Source organism: Rhinatrema bivittatum, chromosome 15 (assembly GCF_901001135.1).
Source record: "Rhinatrema bivittatum chromosome 15, aRhiBiv1.1, whole genome shotgun sequence".
Taxonomy (NCBI): Eukaryota; Metazoa; Chordata; class Amphibia; order Gymnophiona; family Rhinatrematidae; genus Rhinatrema; species Rhinatrema bivittatum.
Genome location: NC_042629.1, coordinates 10,884,827 through 10,911,550, shown reverse-complemented (window position 1 = coordinate 10,911,550; position 26,724 = coordinate 10,884,827). Strand labels below are relative to the sequence as shown.

The following is a 26,724-nucleotide window of genomic DNA, read 5'->3' as shown; positions in this document are numbered from 1 at the left end:
CTAAAGCACGCTCCTCACCCTGACCACAGGGAATGATACAGGGTGTCCAAGCGGAAGTAAGGTAGCCAAAACCAATTAGGAAAGTAGGTAAAAGTTACCTTCATGTATTTTTAGAAGCAGGATTGCTGCCCCTGCGCTCCCCTAACCAGGACTGGGGAGGGAGTGGACTGTGTGCTCCCGCTCCTTGTGCTTTAGGAAAGAGATCGGCCATTGCCGGTGGTGACCACTTCCACCCCTTGTGATGTTGCTACTTTACCTTCTTTTAATGACAGGCCTGGCTTAGGAGAAGAAGCCGGTGACCGACCACACATGTGTGACTGTCTAGGGCCAGAGGACTGAAGAGGAAGCAGCAGCAGCAGCAGCAGGGTCCAGTCTGTTTGTGCCTAACCTTGCCTGCTAGGGTGCAGCCACAGCTTCTGCTGCCTACTGAATAGAAATTCCCTCTGCTGCGCTCTAGCACGAGCCATCTCTGTGCGCCTGAAATGCTTGGGAAACAGTTCTTCTTTGTCCAGCGTTGCTTTTAGATTAAACTTTATTAGACTTGTAAATACCGTTCCTGCGTGAAAGGAATGCAGTGACTAGTAAGAGAGAAAATTCTTCTCCACGCGAAAGAGAAATGGAGCGTGGTTACAGCACCCGAATAAGACTTTCAGCCCACAGGGCCAGCGCGAGGCTCTCTTTACTGGCATCAGTGCTGAGTTTCAGATCTTTAACACACACCCCATCACAGCTCCAAATCTGTCTCAGAGCTTCCAAATGAGACAGAGGAAAGCGCAGCCCATGGGCCTACAAGAGAGGAAATGAGAGCAAAAGAAAATGACACTGCACACCCAAACCTGGATGATTTATTCTGCTGAATGGGCCTGTGCTGTTGCTCCTCAGAGCTGGCTGTGATGGCAGCTCTGCATTCCCAGTTGCATGAGCACATCAGCACTTGTCTGAAAATACAAATCCTTTAGCTGTCCCATAGAAAAGCCACATTAAACCTGGAATGCAGAGAACCTGCACTCCACCTTTGCTTTGTTTCTGCAGTTTGATTTCAGAATGAAGATGAGCTGTGTGGAGCCAGAGCTCCCTCTGCTGTCACTACTGCAAAAACATTGGTGGGTTGGTTTGCTAGGTATTATTGGCAGCCTAAAGTTCACTTTCTTAACTTGGCTTGCTTTGGTTTAGGGGGCAATACTCTTCCCAAGTTACATGGCAGGAGCAGAGCATGGACAGTCCCTGCCACAGCGTCTTCTCTGTTCCTTATGGGGAAAGGGCAGATCTGAAAACCTGTGAAAGGTTAAGCTTGTTGACCCCCGAGTCACTGCTTGCACCCACTTAATTATAACTTACAGGTGTAGCTTGTTAATGAAACCCTGCAGTGGGCCATGCTCCCTTAAAGGAAAATTAGTTTCTTACCTGATAATTTTCATTCCTGTAGTACCTAGGGTTATGCCTCCCCTCCAGCAGATGGAGTCAGAGAAAAGCTGAAAAGCACCCCCTACATATACTGGTGTGCCACCTGCAATCCCTCAGTATAAAGAATATCAAAGCAGAAGAAATATATAATCATACACTTCCTCTGAATAATAAACTGTTTAAACCCAACCAATGACTACATCAAGTAGGACCACTGCCCTAAAAACACAAACAATCCTGTCTCCCTAATCCCAAAAGGAGAAAGGAAACCCTGTATAACTTGCCAGAAACAATGAACCAACACTTATTCCGATGCTCTGCAGGCATAGTAACTGTAAGGAGACAAAGAAACAGAAGAAAATACGAGTGGACTCTCCCGTAACATACTTGGGCAGACGTCTGGACTGATCCTAGGTATTACAGGAACGAAAATTATCAGGTAAGAAACTAAATTTTCCTTTCCCTGTACGTACCAGGATCAGTCCAGACTGCTGGGATGTACCCGAGCCACCTTAAATGGGGTGGGACCCAGAGAGTCCCACTCGAAGTACACTGCTACCAAAGGAATCAGTCGACGGACCACGAACACCCAAGCGATAATGTCTAGAGAACGTATGCAAGGATTTCCAAGTGGCCGCCCTGCAAATCTCCTGGGAAGACACAAACTGACTTTCAGCCCACGAAGCCACCTGAGAACGCAGAGAGTGAGCCTTAAGTCCGTTCGGCACAGGTCTTCCGCACCCAATGTATGTGGAAGCAATCACGCCTTTCAACCATTGGGCGATAGTAGCTTTGGAAGCCTGAAGACCCTTCTTGGGCCCATTCCACAACACAAATAAATGATCCGACCTTCGAAATTCATTAGTCACCTCCAAGTACCGCAGGAGTACCCGACGGACATCCAAACACCTCAAATCCCGACCTTGAGAAGGCCAGAGCTCCTCCTCCGTAAAGGAAGGTAATTCCACAGTCTGATTAACATGGAAGGCCGACACCACCTTAGGTAAGAAGGAAGGTACTGTGCGTAAGGAAACTCCGGACTCAGAAATACGCAAAAACAAAAACGGTTCTCTGCACGACAGAGCCTGAAGTTCCGAAACGCGACGCGCGGACGAAATGGCCACTAGGAATACTGTCTTGAGAGTTAAATCCTTCAAGGTGGCTCTCTTAAGAGGCTCAAAAGGAGAAGCGCAGAGACCACGGAGGACCAAATTCAAGCTCCAGGATGGACATGGAGTTCTTACGGGGGGACGCAAATTCCTAACCCCGCACAAAAAACGTGCGACATCAGGGTGACATACAAGAGAAGAACCATCAATCTTGCCCCTCAGACAGCCCAGTGCAGCTACCTGAACCCGAAGAGAACTGTACGCCAAGCACTTTTTCAAACCGTCCTGCAAAAATGTGAGAATATGCCCCAGAGAAGCCTTCCGTGGGGACAGCTGTAAACCACTGCACCAGGAGACAAAAACCTTCCAAACTCTAGCATAGGCAAGAGAAGTCGAAGATCTGCGTGCCCTAAGGAGAGTAGAAATTACCGCTTCTGGGTAACCTTTCTTTCTTAGTTGTCTCCGCTCATAAGCCAAGCCGCTAGACAAAAGCGATCCGCTAGATCGAAAAATACCGGGCCCTGACGTAGGAGATTTGGAAGATGACCGAGACGTAGAGGCCTGTCTACCGCCAGGTTGACCAGATCCGCGAACCACGGTCTTCTTGGCCACTCTGGGGCCACTAGAATTACCAGACCCCGGTGGGATTCTATGCGCCTTAAAACCTTTCCCACCAGAGGCCAAGGGGGAAACACATAAAGAAGGATGTGAGGAGGCCACGGAAGCACTAGCGCATCTACCCTTCCGAACTGTGCTTCTGCCTTTGGCTGAAGAAACAAGCCGCATTGGCGTTTAGGCGCGTCGCCATTAAATCCAAGTGTGGAATCCCCCAACGTCGAGTTATGAGTTGCATTGCCTCGGCCGACAGCTCCCACTCTCCTGGGTCCAGATGCTGTCGACTGAGATAATCTGCCTGAACGTTGTCCACGCCTGCAATATGGAATGCCGTGATGCGGGTCAGATGGCGTTCCGCCCAGGTCATCAACAAAGCCGCTTCGGTCGCCACCGGGCGACTTCTTGTGCCTCCTTGCCTGTTGATGTATGCCACGGTGGTCGCATTGTCTGACAGAACTCGCACCACCCGACGGTGCACTAACGGGAGGAGTTGACGCAAGGCCAGACGAACTGCCCTGGTCTCCAAGCGATTGATGGACCAAGTGGCCTGTCGAGGGGACCAATGTCCCTGTACTGCCCGGGACTGACATACCGCCCCCCACCCTGATAGGCAGGCATCCGTTGTCACTACAACCCAAGGTGATGGTCCGGAATCAGCCACCAAGTGAGGCTGGACCGGGCCGGTTCCAACAAGGGTAATAGCATGTCGTAGTCCTCGGACCTGGGATCCCAGCGGGAAAGTAGCGCCCTTTGCAAAGGTCGCATATGAACAAACGCCCAAGGGACCATTTCCAGGGTAGAAGCCATATGCCCAATTACTTGCAAATAATCCCAGGCCGTAGGCAATGGCAGCTCCAACAGGTTCCACACCTGAGCCATTAGATTGACCATCCGTTGATGGGGAAGGAATACCTTGCCCACTGAAGTATCGAACCGGGCTCCCAGGAACTCCAATTGCTGAGTTGGGTCTAGAAGGCTCTTGGCAAAGTTGATTACCCAACCTAGCTTCTGTAGTTGTTCCAACACTGACAGAACCGCTCGCCTGCACAGAGCTTCTGACTTGGCCTGAATGAACCAATCGTCTAGATAGGGATGCACTAATATCCCTTGACGGCGAAGAGAAGCTGCTACTACCACCAGAACCTTGGTGAAAATTCTGGGGGCTGTCGCTAACCCGAACGGCAGTGCGCAAAACTGGTAATGGTCCCCCAGAACCATGAACCTGAGGAATCTCTGATGATGCTCCTGGATTCCAATGTGGAGATACGCCTCAGTTAGATCCAAAGAAGCCAAAAATTCTCCCTTGTGGACAGCCGCAATGACAGATCTTAGCGTCTCCATGCAAAAACGCGGAACGTGCAAAGCTCTGTTGATCTGTTTTAAGTCCACGATTGGTCTGAATGTCCCTTCCTTCTTTGGGACCACGAAGTAAATGGAGTACTGGCCGGTTCGGTGCTCGGCAGGTGGAACTGGGATCACCGCCCCCAGCGCCTGTAGACGGTCCAACGTCTGCGCAATCACTTGCTATTTTGCCGGAGGCCCGCAGGGTGACACAAGAAACAGATCTCGGAGCGGGTGAGCAAAATCCAAAACGTAACTGTGACTTAAAACGTCGAGGACCCACTGGTCCGAGGTTATCTTGACCCATTCCTCCCAAAATAGGGACAGTCGACCCCCGATGCGCGGAATGGAGGAATGGGTCATGCGCGTAATGGCATGCAATGTTCCCGATCGCTGAGGCCGTCTGCCATGAAAGGAATGTGACCAAGATTGTGACCTAGACGCCTGTTGCCTCTGAGAGAAGGAGCCCCCTCTCCCCATACGGAAACGACGTTGGCCCCGAAACCAACCCCTTGAATTCCCGAAGGGGCGAGAATGTCTGGGCTTCTCCTCGGGTAAATTATAAACCTTGTTGTCCCCTACATCCTTACTGAGCTGTTCCAGCTCGTCCCCAAACAACAATTTCCCCCTGAAGGGAAAGGAACCTAAACGTGACTTAGAGGAAGCATCCGCCGCCCAGTGACGAAGCCAGAGCAACCTCCTGGCGGATACAGCCGAGGACACAGTGCGTGCCGAAGTCCGAAGAAGATCATATAAGGCTTCTGCTGTATAGGTGATCGCAGCCTCCATGCGGTTAGCCTGTTCCGCTTCCTCCGGTGGAAGGTCTTGGGCTGTAAGCAATTGTTGGACCCAGCGAAGCGTGGCCCGCTGCATGAGACTGCTACAAACGGCCGCCTGGACGCCTAGTGCCGAAACTTCAAAAATGCGCTTCAATAAAATCTCCAACTTCCGATCCTGGAGATCCTTAAGCGCTGTTCCCCCCATCACGGGGATGGTAGTGTGTTTTATCACCGCCGTGACCGCTGAATCCACTTTGGGAATCTTGAGGAGGTCTAAGGACTCAGCCGGTAGGGGATACAACTTATCCATAGCCCTGCTGACCCGCAAGGAAGCTTCTGGAAGTTCCCATTCCTTAGAGACAATCTGAAACAATTTAGGGTGAAATGGGAAGGTTTGTGGGGGTCCACGGAGCCCTGCCAAAACTGCACCCCTGGAGAAGAATCCGCTTCCTGGGGAGGCGCCGGGATTCCCAGTTCCTTCAAAACATACGGGATCAAGTGATTGAGCTCGTACTTGCTAAATAAGCGCAGATTCTGGGGATCATCTCCCTCCACGGGCACCTGTCCGTCCAAATCCCCTCCCCCGACTGCGACTAAAGGGTCCTGTGAGGGATCTAAGGGCTCCGGAATCTCCAAGTCTATTTGTGGATGGGGACAACGAGCCCCCGCCCTGCCCTGGTCCGGGGTCGTCCTCGGAATCTTAAGCGGGGAGGGCCCAGAGACCTCCCAGCCCGCTTCTGCCTCCAAGAAAGCTTTGTGCATTAAGAGCATAAACTGTGAAGAAAACGGGGCTGGCCTTTTAAAAGTGTCCCCCGCGGGTCGGGAGGTGCCCCAAAACTGTGAATGCACTGCGGGCTCAGGGCCGGAGAAGAGGGAGGAGGGAAGAACCTCTCCTCCGACGCTGTCTCTTCCGAGTGCGGTGTGGCCAAAATGGCTGCTGCTCCTTCGTCGACGGGAGGTGGGGCCGTTTGCCAAGGAACTGAAGCTCTCAGCGAAGACTGACTGCGGGCAGCGCTCGGCCCCCGAGAGACCCTCTCGGGAGAGTCACGCCCCCCCCCCCCGGCAGGCTGTGCAGGAAGAAGATCGCGGCATGAAGCCGCGGGAAGTGCAGCCACAAAAAAGCGCGCCAAACAAGTAAGCACAGCCAACAGAGCCGAGAAACGCGCCGGGTGACTAAGCCACCCCCTCCGGAGTCTCGGGACCGAAGGCGGCAGGCCGGGGCTGAGAACAAGTGTGCCCTGCCTGTCCCCAACAGGACTTACTGGCACTTGCTTTAGTGAAGTAGATTTTTTTTTCTACTCACAAGGGTCCAACAGTGAAAGCAATGAGCCCCCTTCAGAGGGAAACCTCTGATATATGCAAACTGGGGGAAGGGGGGAGAGTGACCGGCCCACCGGTAAATACTCCCCCCGGTCCCCTAGGAACTATCTCCGGGTATGTGGCCTTAGGGCATTGCCCTGCCAAGCCTGCCCTGAACAAGACCCCCTCGCAGCGCATTAAAAGAAATTTTTCCTTCTGGTCTTTTTTTTTTTTTTAAACACTGTCTAAACCCACTAATTGATCTAGTCAGGGTCACTCCAACCTGTACAACCACCGCAGGTTATGCCTCTCAATCTGCTGGAGTCAGAGAAATACTGAGGGATGGCAGGTGGCACACCAGTATATCTAGGGGGTGCTTTTCAGCTTCTCTCTGACTCCATCTGCTGGACAGGAGGCATAACCCAGCTGTCTGGACTGATCCAGGTACGTACAGGGAAGCTGGGATTTCTTTACAGCCACAGTTGTAGCAAGCAACACAGACTGCTGCGCCTCAGAGGTCAGCCCACCCTCATCATTCAATTTGCATCTTTTCGCCAATCATGGTGCAGCAGTAGTGTCATTTCAAATTTTAATTTTACCAACCCAGACAGTCCCTTAAAGCAAACCTCAATCAATACAGTGCAAAGAAAGGATGTCAGACTAGGCCAGCAGGCGGGCTTTGTGCTCTCCAATGTACCTGAGCTTCTGGCAATTCATACTGTGGTGTTAATCTAGCAGAGAGCTTTTGTTTGGAAACTGCTGCACACAAACCTGCGGAGGGTCTTCCACGAGACAGTCATCCTCGCCCCCCATCATATGAGTCTCTCGGCGATTCTTCAGGGAGTGGTAAACGTAGACCATCATTTCTTGAGTCTCTTCCTGAGAGGACAGGAGAGCAGGGTTAGCGGTTCTAGCACCTCAGAGCCAAGAATGTGTGCAGAGCACGGAGCAGCCAAGGCTCTTTAACAGGCCTCCCCTCTTCTTAAATACTGCAAATAGGACACTAATAGTGAGTATTTTTCCCATAGACCCAAAATGGAAAAAAGCACTTTATTCCAGCAGGCCTTGAGAATTTCCTTTCTGGGTTAAAAGTGAATAAAGAACTTACACTCGAGGCTTCCCTGGCAGTACATCTTCCCCTCCCCTATGTATAACATGCTGGGTGAGCGCGGCAGGCTGTACTTACGGAACTGGCTCGATCTGGTTCCAGAGTAATTAAAGTATAATCCTGCAACTGCGTCTGGATCTTACTCTCTAATCGAGGCACCTGCCCACCTTCAGAGAAGAGAGAAATATTTAAGGAAAGCCTGTTCGAAGCCTCCGAGAAAATCTTTCCCCGTTCAGTTATACTAAGCGTGGCGCGAATGTAAGTTCTCCTCGAACAAGTCATGGCGTAAGAGCTTGTGAAGAACCAGGCTTAGTACTGACCCCTCCAACCCCCTGGCTCTGTTCTAATGCCTCCCATGCCACGGGGAACATTTTACCTGGTAGCAAGAAGCTGGGGTTATGGCCCAGGAAAGGAGGTAATCTATTCATAATGAAATCCTTCTTCATATCGGATGACCTCAGCTCCTTTCTACCTTCCAGCTGGTCAGCAAGACTCCGCAGAAGGCCACTTAATCTCTGGGCCGAGTCTCCTGCATCCACCTGCTGAAGTCCGAGGAACACCAAGACATGAACCTTGGCATACGTGGGAAAGCACTACGTGATAGGACTCGCATGGTTACTGTTTACCATAAGCAGCTGTCTCGGCACCCCTTTGCGCAGCTCCACATTGTCCTTCATCCCATCAAAGACGAGTCCAGGAATCACATCCAACAGGTAATCTCCCCAAGAACTGCATAGCACAGCCAAAACAACAGAACATTTATACAACACATTGCACACAGCAACAGAACCAGCCCGGCCTAACCTGTTACCTCAGTCACACAGACCGATACCCTAATACCCAGGACGTCCCCCACCACAGATTTAAGCTAAATCTCCTGATCCTCATGCTGGTTTTCAACAAATTACTTCTTTTACTGACCTAGCAGCTTCCTTTGGGTTTCCAGCTTGGCATAGCAGCAGCAGTCTTTATCCACAACTCCCCAGGTTTTCCCAATGTAACCTTTCTCTCTCAGCCATCGCAGCAAGAGTCACTGACCAGGCCGACACATTGAGGCTCCCCTCCAGAAACACCCAGGGTCCACAAACACCCAGGGTCTAGTCACTCCATATCCCCACTCTGACTGCTGGGACACGCTCCCAGTCTTAGCATCAACCACAGCCTTGGTCACCCGTGCATGGGAATCGGAGCAGGTTAGCCGTCGGGCCGGTCCCAAATATGTTACTTCTTTTAAATAAATATATTGATGTGGAAAGATGACAAGTTATTTTTTTCCACTGATTTCTCTTGTAATAAACTGTGAAATTCCCAAGCAAAATAAAAAAAAAACTGAAAAACAAAGGGTCCTAAATATAAGGTAATAAACTGAGAAGAGCAAGTTTCTGGGCTGCTGAATCAACTTGTACAGGGCACGGTCTGTACCAGGCAAAACAATCTTTTACAGTGCTGCAGCCGTCCAATGGACACAGGACTTCAGGTGCTACAACCAGGGGATTGCTCCATTAACATAAAAAAGACAAGTTCTATATGCTTTAAAAGTGTTAGAACTGTTGAGTACAGCAGGTGTTGCCCTAATGTGTACCACACCAGGCTTCTCACAGCTATTCTACAATGTATTTGTCAGTAAAAATGTTAGACTGGAATTGTAAAAAATCTGAACATACATTAAAGAAAAAGGAATTTTTTGCAGATGAAATAATTGTGACGTCCATATTTGCCCATGCAGCTCTTGACACTGCCAGTCCTCACCTGTTCTGGTAGGTGCTGATGGTGAGGTGAGTAGCGTGGTGGCCCCCTGCAGGAGTGTCTGCCTGATGGATGGTTCCTCTGGGAAAGTATAATAAATCTCCTGGCTGAAAACACAAGAGCAAAATCCATTGGGAGAAGGGCTTATAGAGGTCTTACGATCCTCCCATGTGATAACAGCTCAGTGGCCAGGCTGTCAAAGGCAAGGTCAAGAACCCGGGAGCGAGCAGCCCAAGAAGGAAATACTGCTATTGCTGCTTTTTTACACGTTTAAAGAGAGTTTTTAACTGGACTGGTACAAAATGAATCCCAACTAATGCAGCAGCAGCAGAGAACAGCAGTACCTTTAGTATGAATTCGTGTGTGGGACTCCCAATGCAGCTCTCGGACTGCACATTGTACTCTCGTGCCAGCAGGATTGTTGGTTTGTAGAGACGCCAGTGCTTCTGCCCCTCCAGCTGAAGAATGAAGACCTGCGCAGCAGCACATGATGATGCGTCAGAAAAGGTTCCCTACCTGCCTGCGAGGTAAACATTCCCGGGAAGATACAAGACAAAGCGAGGCAGAGCGCTGGCAACTCGGAAACAGAGACCCTTCCATCTGTTTCTGTCTACTGAATGCAGCAATAAAACAATAATAATTAATTAAAGAAAAACACACGAGTGTCCTCTTTATTTCCTTTAACAGATATTTTCTTTGGTGGGGCAAAGATAGGCACAAGGCTTCCCCAACCAAGGTCAATGATAGGGATGATCATGCCACCAGGCAAACCAACAGTAAGCAGCAGCACCGTACATAACCAGCCCACTGAAATATGCCACATGCTAGTCCAAACTGTGAGGCACTTTTGCTGCAACTTCTAGCTAGATCACAAAACCGCTGTATGAACCTTGTGGAGAAAAACCACACCTTCAGCAATGTTACAGCTCTGCTTTCAGCACAGAACCTCAAAATTACCATTCTCTTACCTCCACATCATCATAGTGAGGAGGCAAACCCTGGGCTGCAGGAGGGGTGATGTAAACATTGGAGCCAACCAAAGAGCCAAAGAAACATTCCAGTTCTGCTTGCAGCCGCCACAACGGATCCTGTGAAAAGAAAGGGGAAAGCACAGGCCTCAGCACGGCAAGTTTCAAAGATCATTTCTATATCAGATCCATTTTACACATTACACAGGGTACAGAAGGTAAAAAAAAAAGCCATTTTGTGTCTTCCTCTCTAAATAATACCAGCTTTGTTTCCCTTAGTTCAGGCCGTGATGACAACTTACCTTGAACCTCTGAGGTTGGTGAAATTGTATTGTGGCTTTCTTCTGATCAAAATCTCTTTTCAGCTGCACATAGTTGATGTTGCCCTCTTTATTTAGGATTTTCTTCTTCCCGTTCACACAGCGGCAGACATTGAGGTCCCTTCCATAAAAAATGCCCTGGCTGGACAGTTCCTTTAGATCTGCCAACTGGAAGAGGGCCTGGTAGCAGTCTGCCATGGCAGAGTCCTCTCTTTGGATGAGCAAGGGTTTTTTCTCCCAGTAATGCTGGAAGAATTCCTCATGGCTGATAGGAGAGATCAGACTTGCAAAGAGACTGGCAGGGCTCTGAAAGTTCAGAGGGGAGAGAGGGCATGCCATCTGCAGCTTGGCTTTTTTGCAAGGCATGGGGTCACTTTCTCCTTCAGCAGTCTTCAATCCTTTTTTTGGCATTTCCTGTGTAAATTACAAGGAAGATTAGATATTTCTAACACGGGTTTCTCAGTTTACCTGGAAAAGCATACCGTTTTTATCCTGGATTCAAAAAATGCCATTTTTTTAATTGTAGGGGTATTCAAATGACAACATTCCAGGACAGTTAATAAAAACTCAAGATTTTGATGACTAGTTAGTGGCCTAGCGGTTAGTGCAGTGGGCCAAAAAGCCAGGGTTCAGATCCTCTTCCTCCTTGGGCAAGTCAGGTTGGGGCAGTGAGTTATTGTATCTTTTTTTTGTATTCTGTTTTTCACAATTTTTTCAGCATTTCAAAGCAGATTACATTCAGGCACTGTAGGTATTTCCCTATCCCCAGAGGGCTCACAATCTAAGTTTGTACCTGAGGCAATGGAGGGTAAAGTGACTTGCCCAGGGTCACAAGGAGCAACAGTGGGACTCAAACCCTGGTCTCCTTGTTCATAGTCCACTGCGCTAACCACTAGGCTACTCCACTCCAAAATAAGTATCTGATTACTTTTCACCACCAAGTATTATTAGACCTTTTAATGCTTTAAAAAATGCCAAGGATAATGCTGCACCCAGAAAAGCAATAAGTAGGTATGGGATTTTCTGCATTTCAGATTGTAAAACATGCTGGATTCCTAACTGGATGAAAGCTAATTACAGTATAGAGTTGGGTATCCAAACCAGTACCAAGTCTGTGAAAATCTGATGTCACTAAAACTCAGAGACTATCTGAATGCACAGAGATTAGAAGATTTTGTTTATTTGGACCTTTAGAGGCAACTAAAAACTTCCAGTCTATAGGTTAAGCACAGGAAAATTGGTTCTTACCTGCTAATTTTCGTTCCTGTAGTACCACGGATCAGTCCAGACCGTGGGTTGAGCCTCCTGTCCAGCAGATGGAGACAGACCAAAACTGTGAGGGTATCCTATATTAGGACAGAGCCTACCCTACAGCCCTTCAGTATAACCATTGTCAAAGCAGATAAGTATAAAGACATCAGTAAAGAGATCAAGCAAGTAACAATAGAGCTCAGAAAAAAATGAACAATTGAAAAAACATTGAATGAACTCTGTACATGATCGCTCTTGCATATGGATATCTATGCAAGAGCGATCATATACAGAGATGCTGCCGGTGTCTAACTATAATCACAGATAGCAACATTCAGCTATTCCCTGTACTTTTCTGCCAGCCGCTCGAAATAGACTTCGAGCGGCTGGCAGAAAAGTACAGGGAAGGGTGTCTGGACTGATCCGTGGTACTACAGGAACGAAAATTAGCAGGTAAGAACCAATTTTCCTTTCCCTGTACGTACCCGGATCAATCCAGACCGTGGGATGTACCAAAGCTTCCCTACAGAAGGTGGGACCGAGACAGTCCCGCTCGAAGCACCTGCCGACCGAAGGAACCAAACACTGACACATGAACATCCAGGCGGTAATGCCGAGAAAAAGTATGCAGGGATTTCCACGTAGCCGCCCTGCATATTTCCTGTGGAGAGACCAATTGACTCTCCGCCCAAGAAATAGCCTGAGAACGTAAGGAATGAGCCTTTAGGCCCTCCGGGACCACTCGGCCTTCAAAGATATAGGCCGAGGAAATCGCCTCCTTCAACCACCGAGCGATCGTAGCCTTAGAGGCTTTGTTGCCCCAATTTGGGCCACTCCAGAGGACAAAAAGATGATCTGAGACCCTAAAGTCATTTGTAACCTAAAGATAACGCATTAAGACACGCTTCACATCAAGGTGACGAAGATTGCCCCCCACCATACTTGCTATATCATCAGGAGAGAACGCAGGGAGTTCCACCGACTGACTGACATGAAAAGAAGAGACAACCTTAGGCAAGAAAGAAGGTACAGTCTTAAGGGAAACCCCGGAATCAGAAAACCATAGGAAGGGCTCCCTACAGGACAATGCTTGAATCTCTGACACCCTTCTGGCGGAGCAGATAGAAACTAGGAAAACCGTCTTGAGCATCAGATCCTTAAGATTAGACCAGCGGAGAGGTTTGAAAGGTGCCTCGCAGATGGCCTGGACTAAGTTAAGGCTCCATGAAGGACAAGTGGTATGGATAGGCGGATTCAAATGCTTGGTGCCCTTAAGGAAACGGACAACATCCAGATGAGATGCAACCAAGTAACCATCAATATTGCCTAAGAGGGAGCAGAGTGCGGACACCTGCACCCGCAACTAACAAAGACCGGCCCTTGGAGAAGCCTCTCTGAAGGAAAGAAAGAACCAGGGATACCAGAGCTGACTGCGCCGCAACATCCGATTCCACACATTCTCAAAAACCTTCCAAACATGGACATAGGCGAGCGAAGTAGATGGCTTACGGGCTCGCAGTAGAATGGATATAACTTCTTCTTTGTATCCCTTCTTTCTTAATCTTCGCCGTTCAAAAGTCAGGCTGTTAGACAGAAGCGATCTGCCTGGTCAAAAAATACGGGACCCTGCCGGAGCAGGCGTGGAAGATGGCGAGGCGGAGAGGACCATCTGTCGCCAGGTTTACCAGATCCGCAAACCACGGTCTGTGGGGCCACTCTGGTGCCACGAGAATGACCGAACCGCTGTGAAGTTCTATTCTTCGAAGAACCTTTCCCACTAGGGGCCAAGAAGGAAACACGTATAGAAGGACATCATGAGGGCAGGGAAGGACCAGTGCATCCACTCCTTCCGAGCAGTGCTCCCTCCAGCGGCTGAAGAATCTGGGAGCCTTAGCATTGTTCAAGGCAGCCATCAGGTCCAGGTGAGGTGGACCCCACCTGTGGATGATCAGCTCCATCGCTCCGTCTGATAACTCCCATTCGCCGGGATCGAGACGCTGATCACTCAGGAAATCGGCTTGTACATTTTCCTTGCCTGCTATGTGGGAAGCTGCTAAGCGATCTAGATGCCGCTCCGCCCAGGCGAAGAGCTTTCTGGCTTCTAGGACCACCAGACGACTCCTGGTGCCCCCCTGTCGATTGATATAAGCCACCGTGGTGGAGTTGTCCGAGAGCACTTGCACCGCTTTGCGTTGGATCAGAGGAAGAAAAACCTTGAGAGCCAGGCGAAACGCTCGGGCCTCCAATCGATTGATGTGCCATCGGGATTGGACTGGGGACCAGTAATCCTGTGTAGCCTGGGACTGACAGAATGCTCCCCACCTAGAGAGGCTGGCATCCATCATGACTACCATCCACTGCGGTGTCTGTAAGGACATTCCCTTCAGGAGGTGCACTAGCGATAGCCACTATTGTATGTCGGCAATGGTAGAGTCAGGGAGTGGGAGAGTCATCTGAAACTGTTCCGATACTGGCTTCCAGCGGGACAGCAAAGCTTTCTGTAATGGTCGCATATGTGCAAAAGCCCAGGGAACCAGGTCAATAGTGGAAGCCATGGTCCCCAGGACTTGAAGGTAGTCCCTCGCTGAAGGAAGCGGAAGCGAGAGATTTTGCACTTGGTCCATCAGTTTGAACGCCCGAGCATCCGGCAGAAATACCTTGCCGACCCGGGTGTCGAAGCGCGCCCCCAGAAATTCCAGGACCTGGGAAGGCTGAAGATTGCTCTTGGAAAAACTGACTACCCACCCGAGGGAGGTGAGGAGGGCAAGGACCTGGTTGACTGCTATCCTGCAGAGAGTCTCCGATTTGGCCCGCACGAGCCAATCGTCCAGGTAAGGATGGACTAGGACTCCCTCTCGGCGGAGAGCAGACGTCACCACCACCATGACCTTTGTAAAGGTGCGCGGTGGCAAGGCCGAAGGGCAGCGCTCGGAACTGGAAGTGTTGGCCCAGAATATTGAAGCGAAGATACTTCTGATGCTCGCGTCGTATAGGGATGTGTAGGTAAGCCTCCATCAAGTTGAGGGAGGCCAGAAATTCACCCAAGCGAACTGCCGCAATCACCACCTCAGGGTTTCCATTCGAAAATGGGGTACCCGGAGGACTCGGTTGACTCTTTTGAGGTCCAAAATTGGGCGGAAGGAGCTGTCCTTTTTGGGAACGACGAAGTAGATGGAATACTGGCCGGCGCCTTGTTCCTCCACCGGGACTGGGACTATGGCTCCTAGTTCCTGGAGCCTGGCAAGAGTCTGGCAGACAGCCGGCCGCTTCCTGTGTCCGCAAGGGGAGACTATGTACAAATCGGGCAGGTCCCGAGCAAACTCTAATGCGTAACCTTTCTCTATCACCTCGAGGACCCACTGGTCCGACGTGATCTTGACCCATTCCTCGAGAAACAGGGAGAGATGTCCACCTAAATTTGGAACGGAGGAATGGGCTGGCCGGATCTCATTGGGAGGAGGGCTTTGCAGTTGAGTGTTGCCATCTCGGAAGGCATGGCGGCCCCGAAAGGAATGAGTCCAGGACTGAGACATGGAAGTGTTCCCCCTAGGAAAGGAACCCCTCGCCCTATTGTTATACCTCCACTGACCCCTGAAACGGGAATGTGTAGGGAAAAAAAGACGTCTGTTTCGGGCAGTCCATGGATCTTGTTCTCTCCCAAAGATTTAATAAGCTGTTCCAGGTCTTCTCCAAAAAGCAACTTACCCTTGAAAGGCAGTGTGCCCAACTGAGACTTGGAAGAAGAATCCGCCGACCAATTGCACAGCCAGAGGAGACTTCTGGCCGACATTACGGAGACCATCGCTTTGGCCTGTACGCGGAGTAAGTCGTAGAGAGCTTCCGCTCCATACGCCACAGTACCCTCCAGTCACTCAGCCTGCTCCGCCTCTGCAGACGGGAGGTCCTGGGTGCTGAGCTGGGCTTGCCACCTAAGACTTGCCCGCTGCATGAGTCTGCTGCAGATCGTCATCCGGACTCCTAAGGCCAGGACTTCGAAGATATGCTTGAGATAAAATTCAAGTTTACGGTCCTGGACATCCTTCAAAGCTGTGGCTCCCACTACCAGAATAGTGGTGTGCTTGGTAACAGCAGATACGGAAGAATCCAAATTGGGAATTTTAAGCATTTCCAGGCAATCCTCGGGAAGAGGGTAGAGCTTGTCCATAGCTCTACCCACTCGGAGCCCCGTCTCGGGAGCCTCCCATTCCCAAAGGAGCAGCAGCTTGTGCATGGGATGGAACGGGAAAGTGCATGGAGGTGCCCTGAGTCCCGCCAGGACCGGGTCCACATGAGCTGGCATCGCGACCATAATTGTATCCTCTGGAGGGACTTCACTTCCCATCTCCTGTAGGATGAAGGGAATGAGCGGCTCCAGCTCCTCCCGCTCGAGAGGGGGGACCGGCAAGGACAAATCTTCATCTGGATCCTGGTCTGGAGCCGCAGGTGGCTGAGGTGAATCCGGAGGGGGGGGGGGGGGACCACCCTAACTCTCATGGAGCCTTGCACATCTGGCGTCGCAGGGGCAAGCGGGGTGGGCAACAGCAGGATCTTAGTGGGAGGAGGACTTGGGGGGGGGTTTCCTCCTCCTCTTGCAAGCTAGCCAAATAGGATTTGTGCATTAACAGCACAAATTCTGATGAAAAACGTGGCCTGGATTTCCCAGAGGCAGGAGGGGGAGGGGGTACAGGGCTTAAATCTGGAAGAGAAACGAAAAAATCTGGCTCCTCTCTCCCCTGCAGCCCCAAATCGGGAGCTGCACTGATCCCCAAGATGGCCGCGGTTTCCCGAGTCGGGAATGGCCTAGCCACGCGACGACCTCCCCAGGGTCACTGGCTGACTCGGCGCCATGGAGGGACCCTCCCCACCTGGTAGGCACCCAGAACAAAGCCCTTCGTGGGAGAGCCACGAGGCAGGCTCCCCGCAGGCAAAGCAGAGGTGAGATCGCGGCATGACTGAAGAGAAAAATCACAACGAAGCAGGGGAAAATCAGCTGAGCAGTGCTGCCCTGAAGGAGCGAGTGCAGGAGAACGAACCCTGCACGCTCCCTTCACTGACTCAGAGTTAAAGGAAAATTAGTTTCTTACCTGATAATTTTCGTCCCTGTAGTACCACGGATCAGTCCAGACACCTGGGTTTTGCCTCCGCACCAGCAGATGGAGACAGAGCAAGATTTGACTGGCTCAGCCACATATAGCAGAGTGCAACCCACAGCCTCTCAGTCTTACGTAATGTCAAAGCAGATTATAAGAACACACATACACTACCTATGTTAACCCAACAACGTCAAGTTCAAACCCCCAACTGGAACAAGGCTCCCAGAACCAATGGAGTAAACGAAATCAACGAAATCAAGAACTAATAACCAGGAAAAAATTTCACGAGCGGACTCTCCGTTACTTCAGCATAGACTCTCCTTCAGCGTAGATACACACCAATATACGGGCGGGTCCCTGGACTGATCCGTGGTACTACAGGAACGAAAATCATCAGGTAAGAAACTAATTTTCCTTTCCCTGTACGTACCCGGATCAGTCCAGACACCTGGGATGTACCAGAGCCAACTTACCTAAGGTGGGATCCAGAGAGTCCCGCTCTGAGTACTCCCTCACCAAAACCACCCGAAGTTGTGGTCTGAACATCCAAACGGTAATGTTTTGCAAAGGTATGTAACGACTTCCAAGTAGCCGCCCTACAGATTTCCTGAGGCGCCACTTGCGAAGATTCCGCCCACGAAGCGGCTTGAGACCGCGTAGAATGAGCTCGAAGACCTACGGGAACAGGCCGCCCCCGCAACAAGTACGCCGAGCCAATGGCCTCCTTGAGCCAATAAGCGATTGTGGTCTTGGAAGCAGCACCTCCTCTCTTGGGCCCAGAACACAAAACAAATAGATGGTCCGAAACACGGAAGGGATTCGTGACCTCCAGATAACGTATCAAGGCCCTGCGGACATCCGGTTTCCGTAAATCTCGCACTCTGGGCTCTGACCGATCTCCTTCAGGGAAGGAGGGAAGCTCAATGGACTGATTCAAGTGAAAAGCGGAGACCACCTTGGGCAGAAAGGAAGAAACCGTCCTCAACGAGACCCCGGATTCCGAGATCCGTAAGAACGGCTCCCTACACGACAGAGCCTGTAATTCAGATACTAGCCTAGCCGAAGTAATTGCAATTAGAAACACCACCTTCAGCGTAAGGTCCTTCAACGTCGCGCGCTTAAGAGGCTCAAAGGGCGACGAGCATAACGCCGAAAGCACCCAGTTGAGGTTCCAGGACGGACAAGGGTGACGCAATGGAGGGTGCAGATGCTTAGCCCCCCGAAGAAAATGAGCGACATCTGGGTGTAAAGCCAGGGACACCCCGTGAACCTTACCTCTAAGCACCCCAGCGCTGCCACCTGGACGCGAAGGGTACTACAAGAGAGACCTTTCGAGAGGCCAGCCTTTAGGAAGGCTAGGACATCGGACACCGCAGCTCCCATAGGGTCCAGCCTGTGATCTCTACACCAATCCTCAAACACCGACCAGACCCTAACGTAGGCCAAAGATGTAGACTGTTTCCTAGATCTCAACAATGTGGCTATCACTGCATCCGAATATCCCTTATTCTTTAAGCGTTTCCTCTCAAAAGCCATGCCGCGAGAAAGAAGCGATCCGCCGCCTCCAAACATACGGGGCCTTGGTAAAGAAGAGCTTGGGACTCCCGAAAGCGAAGGGGGTGGTTCGACCGCCAAGTGAAGGAGATCCGCGAACCACGGACATCTCGGCCATTCCGGCGCTACTAAGATCACGTCCGACGGGTGTAGTTCTATGCGTCGAAGTACCTTGCCGATCAGAGGCCACGGAGGGAACACGTAAAGTAAAATGTTTGTGGGCCATGGAAGCACTAGCGCGTCGACACCTTCGGCCCCTCTCTCTCTCCGCAGACTGTAAAATCACGGGGCTTTCGCATTCTGAAAAGTGGCCATCAGGTCCATGTGAGGCGTGCCCCACCTTTCGCAGACAAGTTGAAAAGCTTCCTCTGCTAGTTCCCATTCCCCGGGATCTAGATGATGACGACTAAGGAAGTCCGCCTGAACATTGTCCACCCCGGCTATGTGAGACGCCGCCAGGTGGCTGAGATACTGCTCCGCCCAGCGCATCACTTGTCGGGCCTCCGTCGCCACTAGCTGACTCTTCGTTCCGCCCTGGCGATTGATGTACGCCACTGTGGTCGCATTGTCTGACAACACTCTGACCGCCTTCCCCCGAATTAACGGGAGGAAAAATTGCAACACCAGAGCCACCGCCCTGGTCTCCAAGCGGTTGATGGACCACCGAGACTGTGTCCTGGACCACTGTCCCTGCACTGAACGTCCAAGACAGACCGCTCCCCAGCCGTAGAGACTGGCATAACCAGGGACACTCCCGACGTCAAACGACTGGACTCTAGCCACCAGCTGAGACTGGCTCTCGCCTGGTCCGTAAGGGGAAGCGGCAGATGAAACTGCTCGGACACCGGATTCCATCGGGACAACAATGCCGATTGTAAAGGCCGCAGATGAGCGAAAGCCCAGGGCACCAAAGCCAGCGTGGACGCCATGGAGGAAGATAGTCCCTCACTTGAGGCATCCACAGAGACAATAAACGTCGCACCTGACCTTGCAACTTGACCACCCACTCCCAGGTGAGAAACACTTTTCCCTGCCTTGTGTCGAACAGCACCCCCAGGAATTCCAATGACTGAGTGGGTTTCAAATGACTCTTGGCAAGATTGACCACCCATCCTAGGGAGCGCAAGAGCTGGAGAACCCTGGTGATCGCCTCCTGACACTGCCTTTTGGACTTCGCCCGAATCAACCAATCGTCCAAGTAGGGATGCACCAGGAACCCCTCCCTCCGGAGCTGAGCTGCCACCACTACCATCACCTTGGTGAACGTACGAGGAGCGGAGGCGAGTCCGAAAGGGAGAGCTCGGAACTGATGGTGCCTGCCCAGAATGCAGAACCGAAGAAACCTCTGGAAAAATGGCTGAATGCCTATGTGAAGATACGCCTCCGTCAGATCCAGAGAAGCCAGGAATTCGCCTGGACGCACTGAGGCAACCACCGAGCGAATCGTCTCCATTTTGAAGGGTGGAATCCGTAGACACCGATTGACGCTCTTCAGATCCAAGATTGGCCTGAACGTGCCCTCCTTCTTGGGGACTATGAAGTAAATGGAGTACCGGCCCGTGCGTTGCTGACCGTGCGGCACCGGGGTGATTGCTCCCAAATCCTCTAGTCGTTGTAGCGTGTCCTGCACCGAACTTCGCTTCTCTGGGTCCTTGCAAGGCGAGACGAGAAACTTGCTTGTAGGTATCCGTACAAAATCTAAAGCGTAACCTTGACTTATCACGGATAGGACCCACTGGTCCGCCGTTATCTTGGTCCATTCCTCGGCAAATCGCGTCAACCGGGCCCCCACATTTGGCACAGGGCAACACATCTGACGCGAGGGATGGACCAAATGATCTTCATTGGGAGACCTTAGCCCCCAATCTCACTGGGGAACCACCTTGCTTCCCACTTCTTCTGCCACAAAAGGACTGAGACCATGACAGCTGTCGGGACGAGCTTGCATGGTAAGACGATCCTGAAGATCTCGTTGGCCGGGGCCTCCTGTTCCCCCAAAATCGGGTCCTATTGGAGAAAGAACCCCGAGGTCTAGGCCTGTCCTCCGGTAGCTTAAACGCTTTATTTTCACCGAGCGACTGCATCAGATCATCCAACTGCTTGCCAAACAACAACTTCCCCTTGAAGGGAAGGGCTCCAAAATGGGCCTTGGAGGAACCATCCGCTGCCCAATGTCGAAGCCAGAGGAGACGGCGCGCCGAGACCACAGACACCATTGATCTGGCAGACGTGCGCAAGAGGTCATACAACGCATCCGCGCTGTAGGCGATCACTGCCTCCAAGCGATTCGCCTGAACAGCCTCCTCTTCCGAAAGATCCTCATTGGCTTGAAGCTGCGGAGCCCAGCGCAGGCCCGCCCTCAGGGCAAAATTGCTACAGATCGCTGCGCGTACTCCCAGGGCCGAAACTTCAAACACCTTTTAAAGTTGAAGCTCCAACTTCATGTCCTGGACGTCCTTGAGGGCTGTAGCCCCCGTTACCGGAATCATTGACCTCATTGTCACAGCCGACACCGCTGCATCCACTCTAGAAAGGCAGAGAAGTTCCAGAGCGTCCTCCGGAAGTGGCTATAGCTTATCCATGGCCTTACTCACCTTCAGACCCAACTCCGGAGTGTCCCACTCCCGGAACAGAATGTCCGTCGCCGCAAAATGGAATGGGAAAGCGACGGGTGGACCCCTGAGACCCAACAACACCGGATCCATCTTGGCCCCCGGACGGGACTGCACCGGAGGCGCCTCCACACCGAGCTCCTGGAGTATGGCCGGAATGAGTGGAACCAGCTCCTCCTTTTTAAATAGCCGGATCACCTTCGGATCGTCCCCGTCCACTGCCGGCAGCCCCTTGCTGGTACCAGGCTGCACCGGCCCCTCTCCATCCGACTCGTCAAACCCCCCCCCAGGGGTCTCGGGAGCGGATCCGTCTCCTCTTGAGACGTGGACTCCGTGTCCGTGCCCTGAGGGACCATCCGCAAGGGCTGTTTCTCTCTTGGGGGTTCCACGTCCCTGTGGGACCTATCCCTATCCCGCCTCTTCTGGGACTTGGACTGCCTCCCAATGCCCTCAGGAGCTCTCTTCTCTGCCTTTTTCCTGAGGACTCTGTGCTTCAGGACTTTCTTCATTAAAAGCACAAAGTCCGACGAAAAACGACGAATCCCCCAATGAGGAAGCCTCCTCCAGGCTATCCTCAGGTACGGGGGAGGCAGCCCCGCCCCCCCAGGCCAGCTGCTGAGGAGAAAGCGCGGGAGGCATCGGCCCATCCCCCGATGCCGCCCGCGTGGCCTCCCTAATGGAATCTAAAATGGCCACCGTTCCCGCGCTGAGCGGGAACAGATCTGCACAGTCCTCGGCGGGCCTACCTTCGCGCGGCGTCCTGGACCGACTCCCCCAACCGGACTCCGACGGCCCTTCACCGCCCTGCACACAACTAGCGCACATCCCGACACGCGCCGAACCGCACGCACGACAAGCCAAGCCTCGTGGCATCTTCCGCCGGCCGCCCCACTGCTAACACCAAACAAGGAGCACAGCCACGATCAAACTAAGGTAACGGAGAGCCGGCGCGCAGAGAGAGAATAACAAATGACGCCCGCTTCTACTTAGTAAAATTTTTTTTTTTTACTTGCCGGCGCTGGCCGCGGTGCTGGGCTCCTGCTCCAGTATGGGGTGAGTGAACCAGGCTCCCCGGTGTCACCCCCGCTGCTGCTAACCCGCCACTGCCGGGTCCTCGACCCTTAGCAGCTGCCTCAACCAGGGAAGGATGACCCCCTCAGGATCTTCCACTCGCCCGGGAGACTCTCACAGCCAGGATCTGACTGCAAACTTCAGTCTCTTCTGTCTTCTCCGGTTTCTTCCTTTTCTGCCTTTTTTTTTTTTTTTTTTAAACAAACCCTGACTAACTAACCACCAACTAGCCTCCTGTGGATCCCAGAGGCTGTGGCTTTGCACCTGCACCATCTGCTGGAGACAGAGTAAGACTGAGAGGCTGTGGGTGGCACTCTGCTATATGTGGCTGAGCCAGTCAAATCTTGCTCTGTCTCCATCTGCTGGTGCAGAGGCAAAACCCAGGTGTCTGGACTGATCCAGGTACGTACAGGGAAAAAGCTGCCGCTTAAATTTCTGCCGTATTAATGCAATGTCTTGTGCTTTTTTTTTTTTTTTAATTTACAGGGGAATGAAATTTCCTTGCTAGTATAACCAGGGAATGAAACATCCCGGGGCCCAAGGCAGCTTATAGGGGGAGTGACTGGACCACCAGTATCGCCCCAAATCCTAAGGTCACCAGAAAGAGAGCCTAGGCTGCTAATTCAAGGGGCAAGCCCCCCTAGGCTCCCCAAGTGCGAGGAGACAGCGCTATCTTCTGAACTGACAGAGTAATTTCAAAAACTTTTTTTTTTTAATCCAATAAAAGGAAATAATACTTGTTTGATCTTAGTCAAAAGAGAGAGACACCCACACAGAGTAGAGTAAAGTAGTAAGGTAAGGGAACCGCATGATGAGCTGCCTGCATCTGCTGGAGACAGACTGAAGGGCTGCAGGGTAGTCTCTGTCCTGGTATAGGATACCCTTTCAGTTTTGGTCTGTCTCCATCTGCTGGACAGGAGGCTCAACCCACAGTCTGGACTGATCCGGGTACGTAGAGGGAAAGATCTGCTTTTCCAGAATTCAGCATTGCTTAATATTGTCTATCAAAGATCTGAAATGTTCATGTAATGATGTAATATTCAACCAGAAACCAACAAAACATGTACAGTTAATCTGGTATCTTTATTGTAGCAGTATTTTTTATATACAAGATTTCTAATTATTCTTTCACCAAAGACCAATAAAACTTCTCATTAAGTTAAAGCTGTAGAGGTGTAAAACCAGGCTGATGATCAGAAATACTAATTTTGTCAAAAATCTGGCCTTGCTTACAGTCATAGGATACGTCTAATTGTATTCTAACAGGGGTACCTTCTCTTATCCCCATAACTGGGAACTCTTCGGATTTAGTCCGGAGCCTCTGGCAATTTAGGAAAATTACCAGGTCTCCGAGAAGGACCATAAAATGTCCGGATGGTGCTATTTCTTTCACTGCTCTTGGTTAACTTCTGGCCCATGTCACAGTGAAGCAGAGCATCCACGATGACCGGAGGTGAAGAAGCTGCAGGCCCTCCTCTGGAGGTATGAGAGCAAGAAGCAGGAGGAAGTGGCAGAGTGAAACATGGAGGGAGGAGCGAGAGAGCAAGCACTGTAACAGGGAGAACGTGAGTCTCTACCACTATAAGAGGGGCACTTTCCAGTCAGGGCGAGGGGCGGTTACATTTGTCTGCCTAGGGCGCTACAGACCTTTGCACCGATCCTGTGCACAAGAATTGCAGGGGCTCGTGGTAAAGAATGCCTGTTGTTTGTTAGGGGAAGGAATAAAGTGTGTTATGTCGCTGTACCTGCTCTTCCTTCCTCCCTCCCTCCCTCTGCTAATCTTGAGAAATCTCAGGGCGAGCAGAACTCAAAAGTTCCCAGATATGCCTATTCCCCTCCGTCAGTACTAGTGCCCCCTTTCCATCTCCTAAGAAATAAAAATGTCATGCTGCTACCGCCACCTCGTGGCCATTGCCGGTACTGCAACCTCGTATTCCGGGGGACAGAAACCTTCCTGCTGCCAGCCGTGGCGGCGCTCCGCAATCCCAGCGGCCGAGGCACAAGCCCCGGGGCAGGGAAAAGAATGAGCAGCCACCCCAGGTCGTTCCAGCCAGCCACAAGCGATTCCCACCTTGATGTCTATTTATTTCTTATCTTGGATTACCTTTGTGCAGCGTTCATTGGGTTTGGTCATTAAAGTCCTATTTGTGGACCTTCCTCTCTCTGTGCTTCTCATTATGACTCTGGGATGAAAAGGTAGTTTAGCCAATTTTTTTAAACAAATAATTCAAAACCAAAGCAAGTCATAAAAGTTGTGCCAAAAAAAAAAGTTTCCTGCAGGATATTCTCGAGTACCGCGCGTGCCCTCTTTCCGTCAGCGAAGGTACAGGCGCTGCCACGTGTACGCACAAACTACCCACGCTACGGTTTAGGGCCTCAAATTAGGAGGAGCCTTTAAATACATACAAAGGAATACTTTCCAACTTGCACACTTTTTTAGGCAAGTTTAGGGCTTCGGGAGATCTTCATCCGGCCCTGGTGCAGCCTCTGCTGGTGATTAGGGGACGCCTGCTGGCATTCCGCACTGTGAGCTATCACGACTACAAGTCCCGAAATGCAGCGGGAGCCGGCCGCAGCCCTCTGCTTTACTTTTACTAGCGACTCGGCGGGACCGGGACTCGCGCTTCTGCTTCCGGGGGCTTGCTAATGCTAGGACGCCTGCATAATATCCAGGAAGGGGCCTCCTATGCAGTGCCCGAGCTTACAGTCGCTAATTCGCAGCGTCTTTCGGTTGCTTCCAAGTTCTAATATCGCTGGTGCTTAGCTTCATGTATTTCTTTTCCTCTTTGAAACACGTGCGGCTTTACTTTAGGACATGGCGGCAGCAAGTTCCGACTTTTCCTGCTCCACCCTTACTGGCACTGCGTGGGGCACGGGCAGGTTTCGGAAGGGTCTTGAAGCTCAGGCGTGCAGGAAGCTGAACCAAGTCCCAAATGTAGTCTTGTGAGCTGTCCCTCTGCGTGCTTGTTCGGAAGGTTAAATATAAAATGTTTTGTGAAATAAAACTTTCTTTGGGTGGAGAGTTTAATATCCTGCAACTGCTGGAAGGAAAAAAAACCAACATAGTTAAAAACTGTCCTCCATTTGCCCCGTTGATGATTGTAGAACTGAAGCAAGAGACTTTTTTTATTTATAACTCTTCTCGGATTGCATACAGAAATGTAATAAAAACGCATATAATACTGTTTTCTTGAAACAGTAGGCATAACACACCGAAGTTTATAACACATGAGATCTGTGCGTACGAGTATCAAACCAAAACAGGTTAACATAAGCATCATCTTTACTCAACTAAGTTTATACCACCTCATACCTAAACAGCTCATTTTTCATGGCAAAACGTTCAAGACATCTCGAACTTGGTCCCGCCAATAATCCATCCGAGGGTTATATTTCTAAAAGGTTGCAATTGTAAATCTGGCCGCTAGCAGTTAATGCCCAACTAAAGGTCTGTACTTTCTAGGGGGCCGATGCAATAAAGGGGCGCAGAACAGTCGGCACCCGCTCTCTTAATGCGTGCATGGGGCGCCATGCAATATTTAAATTAGGGGGGGTCGCGGCTGCCAGTTTTTTAAAGTAAAAAAAAAAAAAACAACTCTGCAGACCGCCGAGTTATGAAGGCTGATGTTGGTAAACTCAGCGTCGGTTTTCATAACCGGCCGTCTGGCAGTAATGAAAGTGGCCGATAAATTAGGCTCATGCAGGCGTTAATATCTGAGCGATAAATGTGTGTCTGAGACACACATTTATCTTTTTGCATTTGGAGTGAATGAGTAATAGGTTCTTTCACATGCATTTGCATGTGATGAGTGCTATCTCATTCACTCCGTGTCAGAAGCGCATTAAGTAGGCGCTATTGCCTTAGGGGGTGGATTAGCGCCTATTTATCCCTTGTCCGACTGCGGATTAACAGTGTGCTCAGCTGAGCGCACTGTATTGCATCGGCCCCTAGGAATGGACGAACCAACCAGCCCCCCAAGCAAAAGAGACCTTTTGATATGTACATTTTTTTTCTCCCTCGCAGAAGTTGCAGGACAAGGAATCCTTATGTTCTTCCAAAACTGCAGACAGATTGAATGGTAGGCCCTCAAAACCTGCATCCTATGTAGTGAATTTCTTGTTGATGGCTGAGCACTCATGGCTTGGGATGTTAGCATGCCCCCTCTAGAAAAGTGGTTCTCAACCGGTGTGTCGCCACAATTCCCGGTCCCCCACTGGCACAGCTGCTCTCCCTGCTCCAGCGAGATGCAAACTTCCTACACCCATTCTTAAATGCTGATAGCCCGGGCGAAACGCAGCAGGAGAGCTGAAAAAGCACTCAGCATTGTCTCTTCTTTCCACTCGCAGCAGGAGAGCTGAAAAAGCACTCAGCATTGTCTCTTCTTTCCACTCGCAGCAGGAGAGCTGAAAAAGCACTCAGTATTGTCTCTTCTTCCCACTCCCCCAGCGGCTGT

General features: G+C 51.0%; 1 protein-coding gene across 4 annotated transcripts; it reads right to left on the bottom strand.

Moving 5' to 3' along the window:
• Positions 1–397: 397 nt before the first annotated feature.
• On the bottom strand, positions 398–25,634 carry RIOX2 (ribosomal oxygenase 2). Of its 4 annotated transcripts, none has more exons than XM_029578948.1 (10): positions 25,584–25,634; positions 10,672–11,103; positions 10,370–10,489; positions 9,746–9,874; positions 9,405–9,508; positions 8,282–8,384; positions 8,032–8,197; positions 7,734–7,822; positions 7,319–7,426; positions 398–786 (listed from the first exon to the last, which is right to left on the bottom strand). In XM_029578948.1, exons 2-10 carry the CDS (start codon positions 11,098–11,100, stop codon positions 628–630), a joined length of 1,407 nt encoding a protein of 468 aa, XP_029434808.1. In that variant the 5' UTR covers positions 11,101–11,103; positions 25,584–25,634; the 3' UTR covers positions 398–627. The 4 variants fall into 4 exon arrangements, with proteins under 4 accessions (XP_029434808.1, XP_029434805.1, XP_029434807.1 ...); XM_029578945.1 differs by lacking the exon at positions 25,584–25,634 and adding an exon at positions 24,375–25,242; XM_029578947.1 differs by lacking the exon at positions 25,584–25,634 and adding an exon at positions 24,703–25,240.
• Between the last annotated feature and the right edge of the window lie 1,090 nt (positions 25,635–26,724).

Coding starts and splice junctions, on each gene's coding strand:
- RIOX2 (XM_029578945.1), bottom strand. CDS start 24,446: ATGAGAAGCACAGAGAGAGGAAGGTCCACAAATAGGACTTTAATGACC. Junction 10,490..10,671: donor ACCAACCTCAGAGGTTCAAG/GTAAGTTGTCAT, acceptor TTCTTTTCACAG/GATCCGTTGTGGCGGCTGCA. Junction 7,823..8,031: donor CCCCAGCTTCTTGCTACCAG/GTAAAATGTTCC, acceptor TCTTCTCTGAAG/GTGGGCAGGTGCCTCGATTA.